This window comes from Arachis hypogaea, chromosome 9 (assembly GCF_003086295.3).
Source record: "Arachis hypogaea cultivar Tifrunner chromosome 9, arahy.Tifrunner.gnm2.J5K5, whole genome shotgun sequence".
NCBI classification, from domain to species: Eukaryota; Viridiplantae; Streptophyta; class Magnoliopsida; order Fabales; family Fabaceae; genus Arachis; species Arachis hypogaea.
Genome location: NC_092044.1, coordinates 49,121,569 through 49,137,096, shown reverse-complemented (window position 1 = coordinate 49,137,096; position 15,528 = coordinate 49,121,569). Strand labels below are relative to the sequence as shown.

The window sequence follows — 15,528 nt, the reverse complement described above, 5'->3', positions numbered from 1 at the left end:
CGCGTCACATGGGGATAATGCCCACCCACGCGACCGCGTGCCCCACGCGGCCGCGTGCCCTGATTTTCGACGTAAACAGGGGTGCACAATGAAATATTGTGCGAGAGTGGTGCTGGAATGGTGCTGGACGCACCAACCCTATCACGCGACCGCGTCGCTGACGCATCCGCGTCATCCCTTCTGAAGCCCACTCACGCGATCGCATGCCCTACGCGATCGCGTCACCCCAAATTCGGCAAATATATCAATTTGAACAGAGAGTTGTGCAGGTGCGAGGCTGTACTCGCGCCAGAAGCATAACATGAGTCACGTGACCGACGCGACCATGTCAACTAATTAAAGCGCAATCACGCGAACGCGTGCCCCACGCGGCCGCGTCGCCTGCACCGCACAGCTCAACCAAAATTGCCAAAATATCTTATCTTTCTCTCCTCCAAATCCTAATTTTTCTTTTCCCTCCTTATTTCTTCCTTCTCCTTTCTTCCTTCTATCTCACCTTTCACACACTCTCTCTCTCTCACCTCCATTAACAAGGTTTTATTTTCTTTTTCCCTCCTTCCTTTTCCATCATTCTTCTTATTTTATATGTTATTTTCTTTTCTTTTCTTTTTTTTCATTATCCATATTTCCTTTCTTCTCTTTCCTTTTTACATGGTGTTAGAAATTTATTTGAGTCCTTATTCCTCATTATATATTTGGCAATTATATATTATTTTCTTTAAAGGGTTGCTTGCATGTTTGCTTTAATACTTTTTATAACTTATTTACCATGCATGCTATGTGTTTGTGAAAAAGCCCATATGGCATTATGCACTTCTCTATTATACTTCTTACTATTCAAAGCATGTTTTTCACATATTCCCTTTACTATTTTATTAACTGAATTTAATTGCCAGTACAAACGTGATAGTTTGTTACGAAGTGATGCTTGATCTATGCTACTCATGCCCTTGCCGGCATGCCAATAAACATCTTGCATCTACTTCCCTATCGTGCACTTATTCTATTCCCTTTCTTGATCTTTTCACATGTTGTCATGACCATGTGTTTATTTCATTCATCTTTACCGTGCACTGATTTTCACTCACTCTTTCCCCTTCCTTGTTTTATTTCTTCGGATTTAACTTACTTTCTCTTCCCTTTTTCAGAATGGCCACTAAGAATGGCAAAGAGAAAGCTACCCCTAAACCCATAGCAAGGAAGGGAACGAAGAGAGCATTAGTGGCAGGACCTTCTTCAACTGCAGTCAAGCCCTCAACAAAAAGAATTAAAAGGATTATCAAGGTTGATGAAAATGAGAGAGCCTTCCCAGCCAAGGACACTGCACGATTTTCAAATCACTACTGTGAGCAGATGTTTCCTATTCTAGCAGCTCGAAATTACAACAATGAACACCTTCTTATCCTTTTGCCTCGTATCGCTGAATTTGTTGAGCCACAAATTGCACAAAGACATTGGGGATTCTTACAGAGACAGCCACGACAGGTTAATCTTTCTTGGGTTGTTGAGTTCTACTCCAACTTCCACCTGCCGCCTCTGCAGTCCATCTATTTACGCCAAAAGCAAGTCCCCATTACAGAAGAGGCCATACAGCAAGCCTTAGATCACCCACCTGCTCCATAAGGATTGGACGCCTTTCAGAAAGCCGCAATCAAGCGCCAGGCATACACCTTTGACTGGGACGCTGTTCTCAGAGTTATCGCTTGACCTGGCAGTAAATGGATCTTCGGATACCATCGTTCCCGTCCTAAGGGAATCTCAGCTTCTACACTCACCTTAGAGGCTCACGTATGGGCACAGATTATGTCCCATTACGTCTTTCCGAGTACTCATGAGTCCTCCTTCACAGCAGACATGGCCGTTCTACTATGGTGCATCCTCACAGACCAGCCTCTTAATTTACCGAGACATATCCGGAATGCTATGAAACATGTGCAGATTGCGGGCAACCTACCTTTCCCCGCATTGGTCTTTGATCTTATCTCAGCAGTCGGAGCATCCTACAGAGCTGGAGACACCAAAGTCATTCTTCCACGGGATGATCAGTATGTCCCTAACGGGAGATATCTCAGGCCACAACTTGCCACTACTAGCCAGTCCACAGAGGATGCTACAGCTCCTCCCCCATCTACTAGCCAGCTGCTGCATCAAATACTGAAGCGGTTGGAAGCACACGAAAAGAAAGCCAAGCTCTGAGAGCGCCGCAACCAACGCCGTTTCAACTACCTCAAGGAGCTCCTCACAGGCAATCACAGACCCGATGACAATCCAGGCACTCCGGACTCCACTTCCTTCACCAGCACAGGGAGCCATGATGGCCCCGACTGTGGAGACACTGCCACCAGCCCACCACTGTTCCTGACAGATGGCACCGAGGACGGTGCAAAGCCTTAAGTGTGGGGAGGTCGGTCAGTACCTGACTTTCGGAGGTAATTTCTCTTCCCTAGCACCAATAAATTAGGATATTTTAGTTAGATTTTCTTTCTTTTATAGAATAGGATAAATTGCATAGTAATAGGTTAGTTGCATGCATGCTTTACTTGATTGAAAAGACAATAAGTTTCTTCTAAAAAGCTATCTTTGGAACAAAATTTCACTAATTTTAATCAAAACTCTTATGTTAAAATTGCTTGAAGTTGTATTTGGAACATGATTTTTGAGCTAAAGAACACACAACCTGTGAAAATTTGAGCCTTTATGCATGGTTACATTATTTAACCATAATTATTTTATTCTTGTGTGTTTATTTCTCTGTGGTTCAAGAGTTTTATGCTAATGCATGGATCACTAGGAACCATGATCAAAGTATGAACCCGAATCCAAAGAATTGGCTTATAATGGTTCGGGATGAGAAATCCTTGACCCATCAGGATCTGTGGACCCCACAGGATCCCCACCTACCCCACCTCTTTCTCTCTCTCCCCCTCACACAACTCTATAACACTCTACCCAAAACACCATTCACCAATCAAATCCTATCCACTTCCCTATATTCTCTTCACCAATCACATCCATATCTCTTCCCCAAAAACCCCACCTACCTCACTTTCAAATTCAAATACTTTTTTCCCTCCCAAACCCACCCAATTCCATTCGGCCACTCTCTTTTTCTTTCCCTATATATACCCCTCTTCACTCCTTCATTTTCACACATCACAAACACCTTATACCCCCTTGGCTGAATTCACTATCTCCCTCCATCTCCTCCATTTTCTACTTCTTTCCCTTCTTTCTTTCTTCCTTTGCTCGAGGACAAGCAAACCTTTTAAGTTTAGTGTGGTAAAAGCATTGCTTTTTGTTTTTTCATAACCATTTATGGCACCTAAGGCCAGAGAAACCTCTAGAAAGAGGAAAGGGAAGGCAAAAGCTTCCACCTCCGCATCAAAGGAGATGGAGAGATTCATCTCAAAGGTCCATCAAGACCACTTCTATGAAGTTGTGGCCAAGAAAAAGGTAATCCCTGAGGTCCTTTTCATGCTCAAGAAAAATGAGTATCCGGAGATCCGACATGAGATCCGAAGAAAGGGTTGGGAAGTTCTCACCAACCCTATTCAACAAGTCAAAATCTTAATGGTTCAAAAGTTCTATGCTAATGCATGGATCACTAGGAACCATGATCAAAGTATGAACCCGAATCAAAGAATTGGCTTATAAGGGTTTGGGGGAAAAACTTAGATTTCAGTCCGAAAAATGTAAGGTTGGCGTTCCACTTTCCAATAATGCAAGAAAACGTACGCCTCTACACTAGAATGGTCAACTTTGATCAAAGGTTGGACCAAGTCCTCATGGACATATGTGCGGAAGGAGCTCAATGGAAAAGAGACTCAAAAGGCAATCCAGTTCAATTGAGAAGATCGGACCTTAAGCCTGTGGCTAGAGGATGGTTGGAGTTCATCCAACGCTCCATCATTCCTACTAGCAACCGATCTGAAGTAACTATGGATCGGGTCATCATGATCCATAGTATCATGATTGGGAAGGAAGTGGAAGTTCATGAGATCATACCTCTAGAACTCTACAAGGTGGCTGACAAGTCATCCACCTTGGCAAGGTTAGTCTTTCCTCATCTCATTTGTCATCTATGCAATTTGGCTGGGATTGACATAGAAGGAGACATCCTCATTGAAGAGTACAAACCCATCACTAAGAAAAGGATGGAGCAAACAAGAGAGCCCACTTATGGACCTCAACAAGAGCATGAGGAAATTCCTCATGAAATTCCTGAGATGCCTCAAGGGATGCAATTTCCTCCACACAACTATTGGGAGCAACTCAACACCTCTTTGGAAGGCTTGAGTTACAACATGGACCAACTAAGGGTGGAGCACTAAGAGAACTCCATCATTCTCCATGAGATTAGAGAAGATCAAAGAGCTGTGAGGGAGGAGCAACAAAGGCAAGGAAGAGACATAGAAGAGCTTAGGCATTCCATTGGACCTTCGAGAGGAAGAACTAGCCGCCATCACTAAGGTGGACCCGTTCTTTAATTTCCTTGTTCTTATTTTTTCTATTTTTCAATTTTTATGCTTTATGTGCTATCTATGTTTGTGTCTTCATTACATGATCATTAGTGTCTAGTGTCTATGTCTTAAAGTTATGAATAACTCCATGAATCGTTCACCTCTCTTACATGATAAAATATGCCTAATTACAAAAGAACAAGAAGTACTTGGATTTCAAATTTTATCTTGAAATTAGTCTAATTATTTTGATGTGGTGGGAATACTTTTTATTTTTTGAATGAATGCTTGAACAGTGCATATTTTTTATAGTGAAGTTTATGAATGTTAAAATTGTTGGTTTTTGAAAGAATGATGATCAAAGAAAAATGTTATTGATAATCTGAAAAATCATGAAATTGATTCTTGAAGCAAGAAACAGCAGTGAAAAAAAATTAGCGAAAAAAATGGCAAAAAAAGAGAAAGAAAGAAAAAGAAAAAGCTAGCAGAAAAAGCCAATAGCCCTTTAAACCAAAAGGCAAGGGTAAAAAGGATCCAAGGCTTTTAGCATTAATGGATAGGAGGGCCCAAGGAAATAAAATCCAGGCCTAAACGGCTAAATCAAGCTATCCCTAACCATGCGCTTGTGTCATGAAGGTCCAAGTGAAAAGATTGAGACTGAGTGGTTAAAATCTAAAAAGGTTCACCCAGTTATGTGTCTGTGGCATTTATGTATCCGGTGGTAATACTGGAAAATAAAGTGCTTAGGGCCACGGCCAAGACTCATAAAGTAGTTGTGTTCAAGAATCAACATACTGAACTAGGAGAATCAATAACACTATCTAAATTCTGAATTCCTATATATGCCAATCGTTCTGAATTTCAAAGGATAAAGTGAGATGCCAAAACTGTTCAGAAGCAAAAAGCTACTAGCCCCGCTCATCTAATTGGGACTAAGTTTCACTGATATTGTGAGATTCATTATATATTTTTATTAGTTTTTAAGCAAAATTCACATTTCTGGACTTTATTATGATTTTGTGTGTGTTTTCTGTGATTTTAGGTATTTTCTGGCTGAAATTGAGGGACCTGAGCAAAAATCTGATTCAGATGCTGAAAAAAGGACTACTGATGCCGTTAGATTCTGACCTCCCTGCACTCGAAATGGATTTTTTTGGAGCTACAGAAACCCAAATTGTGCACTCTCAATTGCGCTGAAAAGTAGACATCTAGGGCTTTCCAGCAATATATAATAGTCCATACTTTTCCCGAGTTTAGACGATGCAAACTAGCGTTCAACGCTAGCTTTCTGCCCTATTCTGGCATTAAACGCCAGAAACAAGTTGCAAGCTAGAGTCAAACGCCAGAAACAAGTTACAAACTGGCGTTTAACTCCAAAGAAGGCCTCTACACGTGAAAGCTTCAATGCTCAGCCTAAGCACACACCAAGAGGGCCCGAAAGTGGATTTCTGCATCATTTACTTATTTTTGTAACCCTAGTAATTAGTTTAGTATAAATAGAACTTTTTACTATTGTATTAGACATCCTTGGATGATCTTTTGGAATTTATCATCTTGGATGCTGGGATCCTTTGATCATCTTTTGATCTCTTGATCACATTTTGGTGAAGGAAAACTTGCTGCTAATTGGAAAGGGCCATATAAGATAAGTGAAATCCTAGAAAAAGGATTTTACAAAGTAACTGACTTGAGTCATGCCGAGCTCCCAAGGTTGTGGCATGCTTGCAACATGAGGAGGTATTATAATTAGAAGTGAACTCCACTCCCTGATGTACTCTTTTTCCCGACTTCTTGGTTTTTTCCCAAAAAAGGATTTTCTTGAAACGATTTTAATGAGGCATTAAAGTGGAGGCTAAGGGTCAATAAGTGTTAAAATTCCCTTAGTAGCTAAGATCAAAAGTTACCTCCATCAAATAAAGATTTTATTCTGTCTCTTTATAATTCCATTATTGCCATTATTGTTCTATGAAACGCACCAATTTATGCTGGAAAAAATGTGAAAATCCCATGCCCGACCTAAGTGGTCGACAGGATAAAATGACGATGTACAAGTCGTATAAAGAGGTTATGAAGACGATTATAATAACTCAGGAATATTATCACTAAACGACCTACTAGTCAGAAAACTCGAGAAAAATCAATATGCATCGCAAGAATAACCTAAGTCATGAAAACAATTCAATAAGCAAAAATTGAATATGTGAGGAATATAAAAGAGATAGGAAAAATCCCTCAAAGGCAAAGGCTGCCTCAAATCTTTGAAAAAACCTTACGGTAACTTAGACAAAAACAGCCCACCTAGTAAAAAAGATTTTTTCAACAGGTTTTTTCATAAAAATCTCACAAAAATTCACAACAAGGCACGCACGCGCAAAAAATATTTCGTAAAAAGCCCTTATTCAAAAGGGGCAACCAACCAAGTAACATATTTTGTTAATGACCAAAAGGCCAAAAAAATCAGGAACCATCACAACAAACATATAAAAAGATAAATTGTTCAAAGGGAGCCCACAAGTCGGGCCCCAAATAGCCAAAATCAATTGGAAAAAGGATTGGAATCACCAAGAGGAAGGGCGCTTGGGTTTGCAACGGAGGAAGTTGGAGTAATGTCATCGGTAGCTGAAGTCGAAACCTCTAAAGAACTCGGCAGGGGCCCCTCTTGTTGCTCCTCATGAGGAGGAGACTCAACCATCCTTTGCCCGCGAGTCTTCATCTTGGAGTCTGTCTCAGGACGAGGAGGGGAGACAATAGCTCCATCAACAACGATCTTGTAGGGATGGAGAGGAGAAAGGTCTAAGTCAGGAGCGATAACTCCGACCTGTTCCTTGAACACCCTTCAAGCCTCCTCTAAGCTCTCCACAATCGAGTCCTCCAGCTCCTGATAAGCTTCTCGATTAGACTCCAACTGCCTTTGAAGATCAATATTTTCAGAGAAGACCCTGTCATAGTTTTGCTCCGTCTTTTCCTTCAGACCCTCCGCCATGGCACACTGGCCGATTAGCTTCTTCTCCCTCTCCTAAAGCCGGGTCAGTTCCTCCTTCAGCCAGGCAACCTCCCCCTGAAGTTTCTTCTCCTCTTCTTGATAAAGGACAATCCTCCCCTAAAGCTCTTCCACAATTTTTTGAGAAGGCTCCAAAGTACTCAAAGGAGTTTTGTCCAAAATATCAAGAAAAGCAGTGCAGACTCCAGCAGTTCGAACACCCCCCCCCCCACCGAACCAAAATTTAAAGATGATTTCGAAGGGAAGCATCATCCATAGCAATTTGGCTATGAGAAAAGATGTGCTTCCGAACGAATTTGGGACCATCAAAGTTGGCCTCTCCAGAAGAAGAAGAGCCAGACTCCGAGGTCTTGCATTTCTTTTTTTCAAGTTCGGAGGGAGGTCAGACTGGGGGATAGGAGAAGGAAGAGGAGAAGCAATGGCAGTGGTTACCAAAACAGGGTGAGAGGAGGTTCCCAAATCATGAGGAGAAAGCGGAGGAACGCCAATAGCCCCGACTCTAGCTGCATTAGCTCGGGCGCGAGCCCTCCTCTTAGCCTTCAGGACTTTCTGGTAGGAAGCACTGGAGTCGCTCTTCACCATCTCCGAAAGGGAAAGACAAAAAGTGAATCAACTAACAAATCAGAAAATATAAGTCGAAAATTTTCAGAAACAACTACAAAAAAGAAAAACTACCTAGTTTGATCCGCACAAAGCTTGGAGAACCCAGAAGAAATTTCTTTGTATCCAGATGGGGAGCCCTTCCCTAAGGCTCTCGAAAAAATCCCACAATGACCTCCTTAACCTCGTCCAAATCCTCCAGACCATACTTCTCATCAGGGGAGGCCTCCAATCAATAAAGAGAAAATCAGGGTTCATGGTTATCACTCAAGAAAAAAGGATGGTGGCCCTCTACGGCCTAGACCCTAAGAAAAAAGTTTTTGAAGTTGTGGAAAGATTTATCAAAGATTGAAAAGACCTTCTGACCCTGAATGGCTCGGAGGGATACCCACTGTTGTTTATTAATCTGAGCGCTAAATGGTCTGGTCAGATGGAAAAGATAGAAAAAGATCTTTAAAGAAGTCAGAAAATCTATCTCTCGGCTAACAAGTTGGTAAATTTTCATAAAACTCTAAGAGTTGGGGTGGAGTTGAGAAGGAGCAACTTGGCAGTGCGACAGTACCTCTATTTCAAAACCAGAAAAGGGGAAGGAATCCCCCAGGCGGGTAAAAAGACAATCATATATAAAGAAAAAGTCAGGGTCAAAATCAGCAACCCTCCCACAACAAACTCGGTCTTCAGAACCTGGGGCCACCAACTCGTATTTAGACTCATCGGCCTCTGAACTACAGATCCTATAGTGAATGCGAAGTTCAGTAAAGTAGTCAGTGTCTACTAAAAATTTCTCCTCAAAAACAGAATCATCTACCCATCTCGAAAGGATCTCAGTGACACGGGAAGACATTTTTTCTAACAACTAGGAGGAAGATATAAAAGCAATAAGACCTACAAAGAAAAATAAGAAAATCATTAAAAACACAGGGCTCCCAAAGTCTAAACGAATCCTTTCCCAAAAGCAAAGCAAGAAAAAAGAACCACCAGATTACAACAACAACAAATGCCAACGCCTCACAATGCAAACAAAGAAGTAGTAGGAAAGCAGGAAAAAACACCTCAAAACACACAAAGCCCAGAGATAAAGTGTCACACAAATGATAAAAGAAGATGAAGAAAAGGATAACCTTTCTCTGTAGACTTGAGAAGAAGTAGTCACAGCAACGACGAAGCACCCAAAGAGGAAGGCTAAAGGAAAATTCTTTTGAATGAGTGAGAAGTGCAAGCAAAGAACTTCGAAGACGAAAGAAAACAGAGGAAAGAGATGAAAAAGTATTTATAACACACCAGGGGCACAATAGTAAAACGATGCAGTCATTAAAGAAACGCGCCGTTACCAATGTAACTGCCCCCACGTGTAAATGCGAAACCCCAAACGGATGCGACGTTTGATTAGACACGACGGTTGAGAAGCCTAGAATCACGTCGATTTCAAACTAAAAATCACGTCGGTTCCGACTTGAACAACCCCGAGTTCAATTAGTACTCAAATCCGACCCATAATAAAAGAGATCAGACTCAAGTAGGGGCACTGTTCATACCTTGCCCCACACTATGACCCAGATCCAAATAAGCCAAAAAGGCCCAATCCAAAGATTGGCTTTCACCACCCACCCGACCTCGTCTAAAGAAGTCGGGCTCGACATAGGCTCCTCCCCAAAGAGGTCGAGCTAGACATAAGCTGGCAGATAATACTCATTCAAATAAGTAACTGCCCCTAAAATTTATCAGCCCACTTTCAGAAGCAATATCCCAACCACCCTAAGATAAAGGGGCGGTTATCCACATTTAGAAGTGGGACTACTCCAATAGTGGTTATTGGATCACCACTATAAATACAGTGACACCCCTCAGGTATCACTAAGTTCCAATATATTCTAAACCTGTTTAACCCCTTGCTGACTTAGGCATCGGAGTGTCTTTGCAGGTAACACCCCCCATTCTTTCACATACACAACTCAGACGACAGCTCCCAAACATGAACCAAGTCAGAGACGACCTTCTACTGACGTTTGGACCAATCTTTCAAGTCCAATCTACCTATCTCAAGTTACTCACGTAACAATTATGTATAGAAGAAAATATTCCAGGATGCACTTACCAATTATCAAACTTCTTCATAGCAGGAACACATCAAGAAGGTACCAAGGTAATAATCCATTCCTTGTCTTTTGGGTACATTAAAGAAAATACAAAAAAAAAAAAAAACAAATACAACAACAGATATGAAATGCAATTGAATAGAATTTTATCGATTAATTGCCAAATTCAAATTTTTCTTCCACTAGTTGCCATTTTCACTTTGCCCTCCCTTAACAGCATGCTGCAACAATTAACAAAAATAGAATCAGTCTCACATAGTCATATCCTAAGAGAGTCAGATACAATTTAGATAAATAACTTAATTAGGAAATTTTTTATAAAAAAAAAACTTAAAATATAAAAACTTATATTAAAAATAATTTATAAATAAATTATTGTATTTGGATTTTTAGTCACAAAAGTATTTATTTTAAAAAAGTGATAGACAACTTTTAGAAGAGAAGAAATCACTTTTTTAATTTCTTCATAAACATTATAAATAACTTTTTCAAAAAGTTACAAATTAATTTTAAAAATTATATCAAACATTAATACGGTGAATTTTCATAATTCAAACGTTGAAATGTAACTTTTAGACCTTGTCTCAGTACAAGACAAATGCAAGTTAAATAACAAAGTATATAAACATAGCATCTACTTCTATTCAATATTCATCACCTGAAAGCATGACAAGGCATATTGCACATCACTTGCTGAAATTTGGTGGTGGAGGACAATCCTAATTCTGAAACAAAACGCAAACACTGTCATTAGCTTCTTGCCCTATCAAATAAAAATACTCCCCATATAGTGTGGAATAGATGATATGGATATCTTTGTTTATTTCTCATAAACAATAATTATGTGGGAGTAGCAAGACAAATGAAGGAGTACCATGGTATAATATAAGCTATTCTTGGGAGAACTCAATGTAAGTTCATCCGTTAATCTAATTTGATAAGGAAAATACAATATGTATATTGTCAAACATGAAAATATATTTTAACATCTCATTGAACTCTTAAGCTTAGGGAAAATGCAGCCCCTGCTTTTTAGTATTAATGCCAAGCCAGAATTCGTTAACATATGAAGTACTATCATATCAGATGTATTCAACGATAACACGTTGAAAATTTTGAAAAAATGAGAGAAGATCTGCGCCATGGTTTCTAACTTCACACATTTGGACACAAATAAAGAGGTATTAATTAAGAAATATACAAATCAAAACAGTATTATTTTGAAGTTAACAATTATTTCGATTATTTATAACAGACTGAATGTTGTTGAAGGAAGAATTAAACCTTGATGGGCTAGCATCCATCACAAGGATACCACGTTCTTCCAAGTTCTTGACTATCTTTCCTGCTGATATGTGCAAACCCTCTTCAATTTCAACATATACCTAGCCTCACGAAAGAAAAGAGTTAGTTGTTCAGATAAGGATATATAAAGAAGACAAGTGTTATATCGAGACAAAACCTATGTGCAATGACGCTGTGATATAGAAAGATGAAATTGAAATAATGGTCCAAAACTGGCACAAACAGAGCAGTTTCGGTATCCTAACAAAGATACTTTACACTAGATAGTAATACTCACAATATTAGTCTCCACTGGATCCACTCTCAGTCCTTTCATTTCGTTTAATCCATCTGAAATGAAGAGGAAGTTATAGCTTTCTTGGGATCACTTGATGTGGAAATAATTAAAATTTGTATGATAATATTTACCAGCTAAAAGTCTAGCTTTCTTGTGATCACTTTCCAGCTTTCCAACATTTTCTTGCAAGGCAACAAGTGCTGCGGCGGCGATGACACCGACCTGCCTCATTCCACCACCTAAGGTTTTCCGCAGCCGTCTAGCCTGAAAAAAAAAAAGAAAGAAAAACACTTCAAGTTCAAACCGTTTCAATAGCATATATATTAAATCCTTCTTTCAATCCAAAACTATAAGAAAAAAATGAAATGAATTGAATTACCTTGGCAATGAAGCTCTTTGATCCAACAATAACAGATCCAACCGGTGCACCTATACCTTTGGATAGGCAAACCTAATGTTTTCAAAGGAATCATAGGTTGGTTAGGGTTATTAAATTTTTATTAATATGGTATAGAAATAACAGTAAAATTTTGATTTGAAATTAGTGGTCAGTCCTGTGTAACTTTCTTGAATAAGGTAGATGAAAATGTGCAGTTCAAATAGCCATACTGAATCCTATGTGGAAAAAGGAAAAGGAAAAAGAAAATCACACCGAAACGGAATCAGCTGCTCGGACAAGCCTATCCACAGGAACCCCAAGTGCCTGAAAAACCAAAATTTTTTGTTAAGAAATTCAATGTTTGTTGGTACCCAGTATACAGTAGCAGCTATGAGGAACAAGGAACAAAAAATTACAGGACAGGACCTACAAAGCTCTCAACTAGATACATTGTAAAAGGCATCATATTGTTCTCAAAACTCAGACCAACACTAAGAAAAAGTGTTAAACAAGAGAATCAAGTTACTCAATCATGCAAAAAAGTGTTAAACAAGATCATTTTCTAATCAAGATCTATGTATACAGTAATTTATTAAGCTTATAAAGCAACAAACCATGAACAGAATACCAATTTACTTACAACTGAAGAGTTAAAAATACGGGCCCCATCAATGTGAAGCTTCAGATCATGCTTCTTAGCAAGCTCTCCAACTTGATCTGTATATTCAGCTGAAAGACATTTGCCACCAGAGCTACATTCAGGAAAGATATTAGTCACAATTCTTTTGTAAATTTCAATCAATTTAGAAATGGAATGGATTTTCATAAACCAAAAGACATATCTGCAAACTGCATAAGCACACTATCATTCTAATGTCTTGTAAAAATTGCAAACACTAAACAGGGCAATAAAATAAATCTTCTAATAATCAATTAAGGCTACACAGAAAGACAGCAGTTCTTCCCACAAGGATCAAAATATACCTAAAAAGAAAGAAAGTTACAATTATTTGCAAACAAAGATCTGTGACGCAGTGATATATGATATTTGAACACTAGAATTTGAGACCTATAATTAAAGCTTGAGTGTCCAATGGAGACCTAACCTAATCCAATGGTGAAAAATAAGAATTTGAACATTAGAGTCGGGGCTACACTGAAATTCAAGGGTAATAAAGTAGGCGTCGGGACAGCATACGAGAATTTAAGTGTTCAAAATTATTTGGTCTTATGCAATTAACATCATAAATAAGTAACTTTTTCTTCCTGATTTGCTGCATGCAGCAAAAATAAGTATTGATGTAGAAAATCTAATCTGTTGTGGTATTAAGATCACTCTCACGGTGAACAAGGAACACACCCAAAAACAAAGCCTTGTCCCATTAAGTAAACATTGATCAGAAACTTTTAACAAAAAATGTGAAATAAGGGTTGCTTACTTTGCGTGAGTATTTTCCAAGCAAATAAGCCGAGTGGTTGGATACACTATCTCTCCGCTTGGATCCCTTATAGCAGCCTCAATCAAATCAAGGTCCATGGTTCCGTCACTATTATTCTTCACCGTCCTCGGATGCACTCCACCAATGGTTGAAATCCCTCCATTCTCATAGATAAAGATATGGCAATTGTCCCCAAGAATTACCTCACTTCCCCTAATATCGCAATGTGTGAGCACAGATATGAGGTTCCCCATTGTCCCTGATGGCACAAAAAGAGCTGCTTCCTTTCCCATTCTCTTCGCCATCTCGGTTTCTAAGCGGAATGCGGTAGGGTCGTAGCCGAGCACATCGTCGTCGACTTCAGCAGTGGCCATGGCAGCTCTCATTGCTTCAGTTGGCTTTGTCACTGTGTCTGATCTAAGGTCCACTGTTCTGGTTACCATTTTCTCTGCAACTGAAAAACAATCTAAAAACTTCGAAAATATCTTTATGAAGAAAAAATGGCCAATCTCAATCGCAATAACGGTGTTGCATAGTGGTAGAAAGTAGAAACACACTATAACCAACATGGGCTGGTCAAGCAATCAGCCCATTTGTCTGCTTATACAAGTGTCGAATGTTGGCCTTAGATACTCAACTCTAATTACATTCGGAAAGAGATTAGTGCCATTCCTTCATTATAGGGAGGGCCATGCACATGGAAACCAAGAAAATTCTCAATTTCGCACCAATTTCCAAAAAAAAAAAACAAAACAAAGTCATCATATTAAAACTGTAAAGTCATTCATGCTTACAGGGACATTTCTCCGCCACCATTGTTGGATTGGTTTAGAATTCAAAAAATTAAAGAAAATAACAAGTTGCAGACGCACACACATTTTCCATGTATCAGTAGTACTAGTAGTCTCCGCAACGCACGTTTTCATTTAAAAAAAAATAATAATAATTAAAAAGAAACTTGGTGAAAATTCCCAAGAATTTAGGTGCTGAATTGAACAATTCTACAAAGAAAAAACGAGGAAAAAAAGCATCAAATCTTTCCCGAAAAAATATGAGGTATGCTGTGATCTTTGAAACAGTCTCAATGAAATTCAAGCCGAAAATGAAAAAAATAAAACAAAATTATGTATAACAGCAAAAAAAAAAAAAAAAAAAAAAAAAAAAAAAGAGAGAAGGAAAGAAAGAAAAAATTACGTGATCGAGTCCTTCTCTGAATCGAAATAATTTGCTTTCTTCCCTATCAACAGCAACAAAATTCAAGAAATCATTAGAAGCTGCAAATTCTCACATAACAGTGACATAACAGTAACGGATATGATGATTATTAATTACAATTTACAACCTTATGTATTAATTAAACCAATCAGTACCTAAGGTTTAAAAAGAATCAGAGAAAAAAACACTATGATACTCGAGTATTTGCAGGGAATATTGGTACAAAAAATGTGATAAATCATGCAATGAAACAACACATCAAATATATAGCCCGTGAAATACTGTAACAAAAACTTTGGTTTTTAGAACTTTTTGTAGTATAATTTGAATATTCAGCAGCTTTTTATGGTAATAATTTTGGCATGAAATAAGGGAAGAAAGAAAGAAAAAAAGAGAGTAAAGTTGATAATGGTGTTTGTTTTTTTGTGATCATGTAAGTAACCTTAGTGTGGTTGAGATAGGAACAGCGAGGTCGCGTCACGATGACTCACCAAAATATGTCAAGAGCTTTCAAATGAGGTGCCGAAGATACGGCTGATGCTAATGATTTCAAATTAAAAAAATAAATAAATAAAAATTTGGTGTTTTTTTAAAAATTAATTTATTATTAATAATTAAAAAAATTTTAAATTTTCAATTTTCAATTCTAAAATTCTAAATTTGAATCATTAATATAAATTATAATAAATAAAGAACAAAAATTTATTTAATTAATAAAAAATATAAAACTCTTTATTTAATAAGGAGAACGTTTAA

The 15,528-nt window shown here is 38.5% G+C and overlaps 1 protein-coding gene across 10 annotated transcripts; it reads right to left on the bottom strand.

Annotated features, from left to right (window-relative positions):
* Positions 1-10,159: 10,159 nt before the first annotated feature.
* On the bottom strand, positions 10,160-15,285 carry LOC112710937 (low-specificity L-threonine aldolase 1). Of its 10 annotated transcripts, none has more exons than XM_025763424.3 (11): positions 15,215-15,285; positions 14,752-14,794; positions 13,558-14,011; positions 12,759-12,870; positions 12,392-12,442; positions 12,119-12,190; positions 11,871-12,003; positions 11,740-11,792; positions 11,442-11,542; positions 10,816-10,882; positions 10,160-10,378 (listed from the first exon to the last, which is right to left on the bottom strand). In XM_025763424.3, exons 3-11 carry the CDS (start codon positions 13,998-14,000, stop codon positions 10,340-10,342), a joined length of 1,071 nt encoding a protein of 356 aa, XP_025619209.1. In that variant the 5' UTR covers positions 14,001-14,011; positions 14,752-14,794; positions 15,215-15,285; the 3' UTR covers positions 10,160-10,339. The 10 variants fall into 10 exon arrangements, with proteins under 10 accessions (XP_025619209.1, XP_025619207.1, XP_025619210.1 ...); XM_025763422.3 differs by having other exon boundaries at positions 14,928-15,237; XM_025763425.3 differs by having other exon boundaries at positions 13,558-14,005; positions 14,928-15,237.
* Positions 15,286-15,528: the final 243 nt, after the last annotated feature.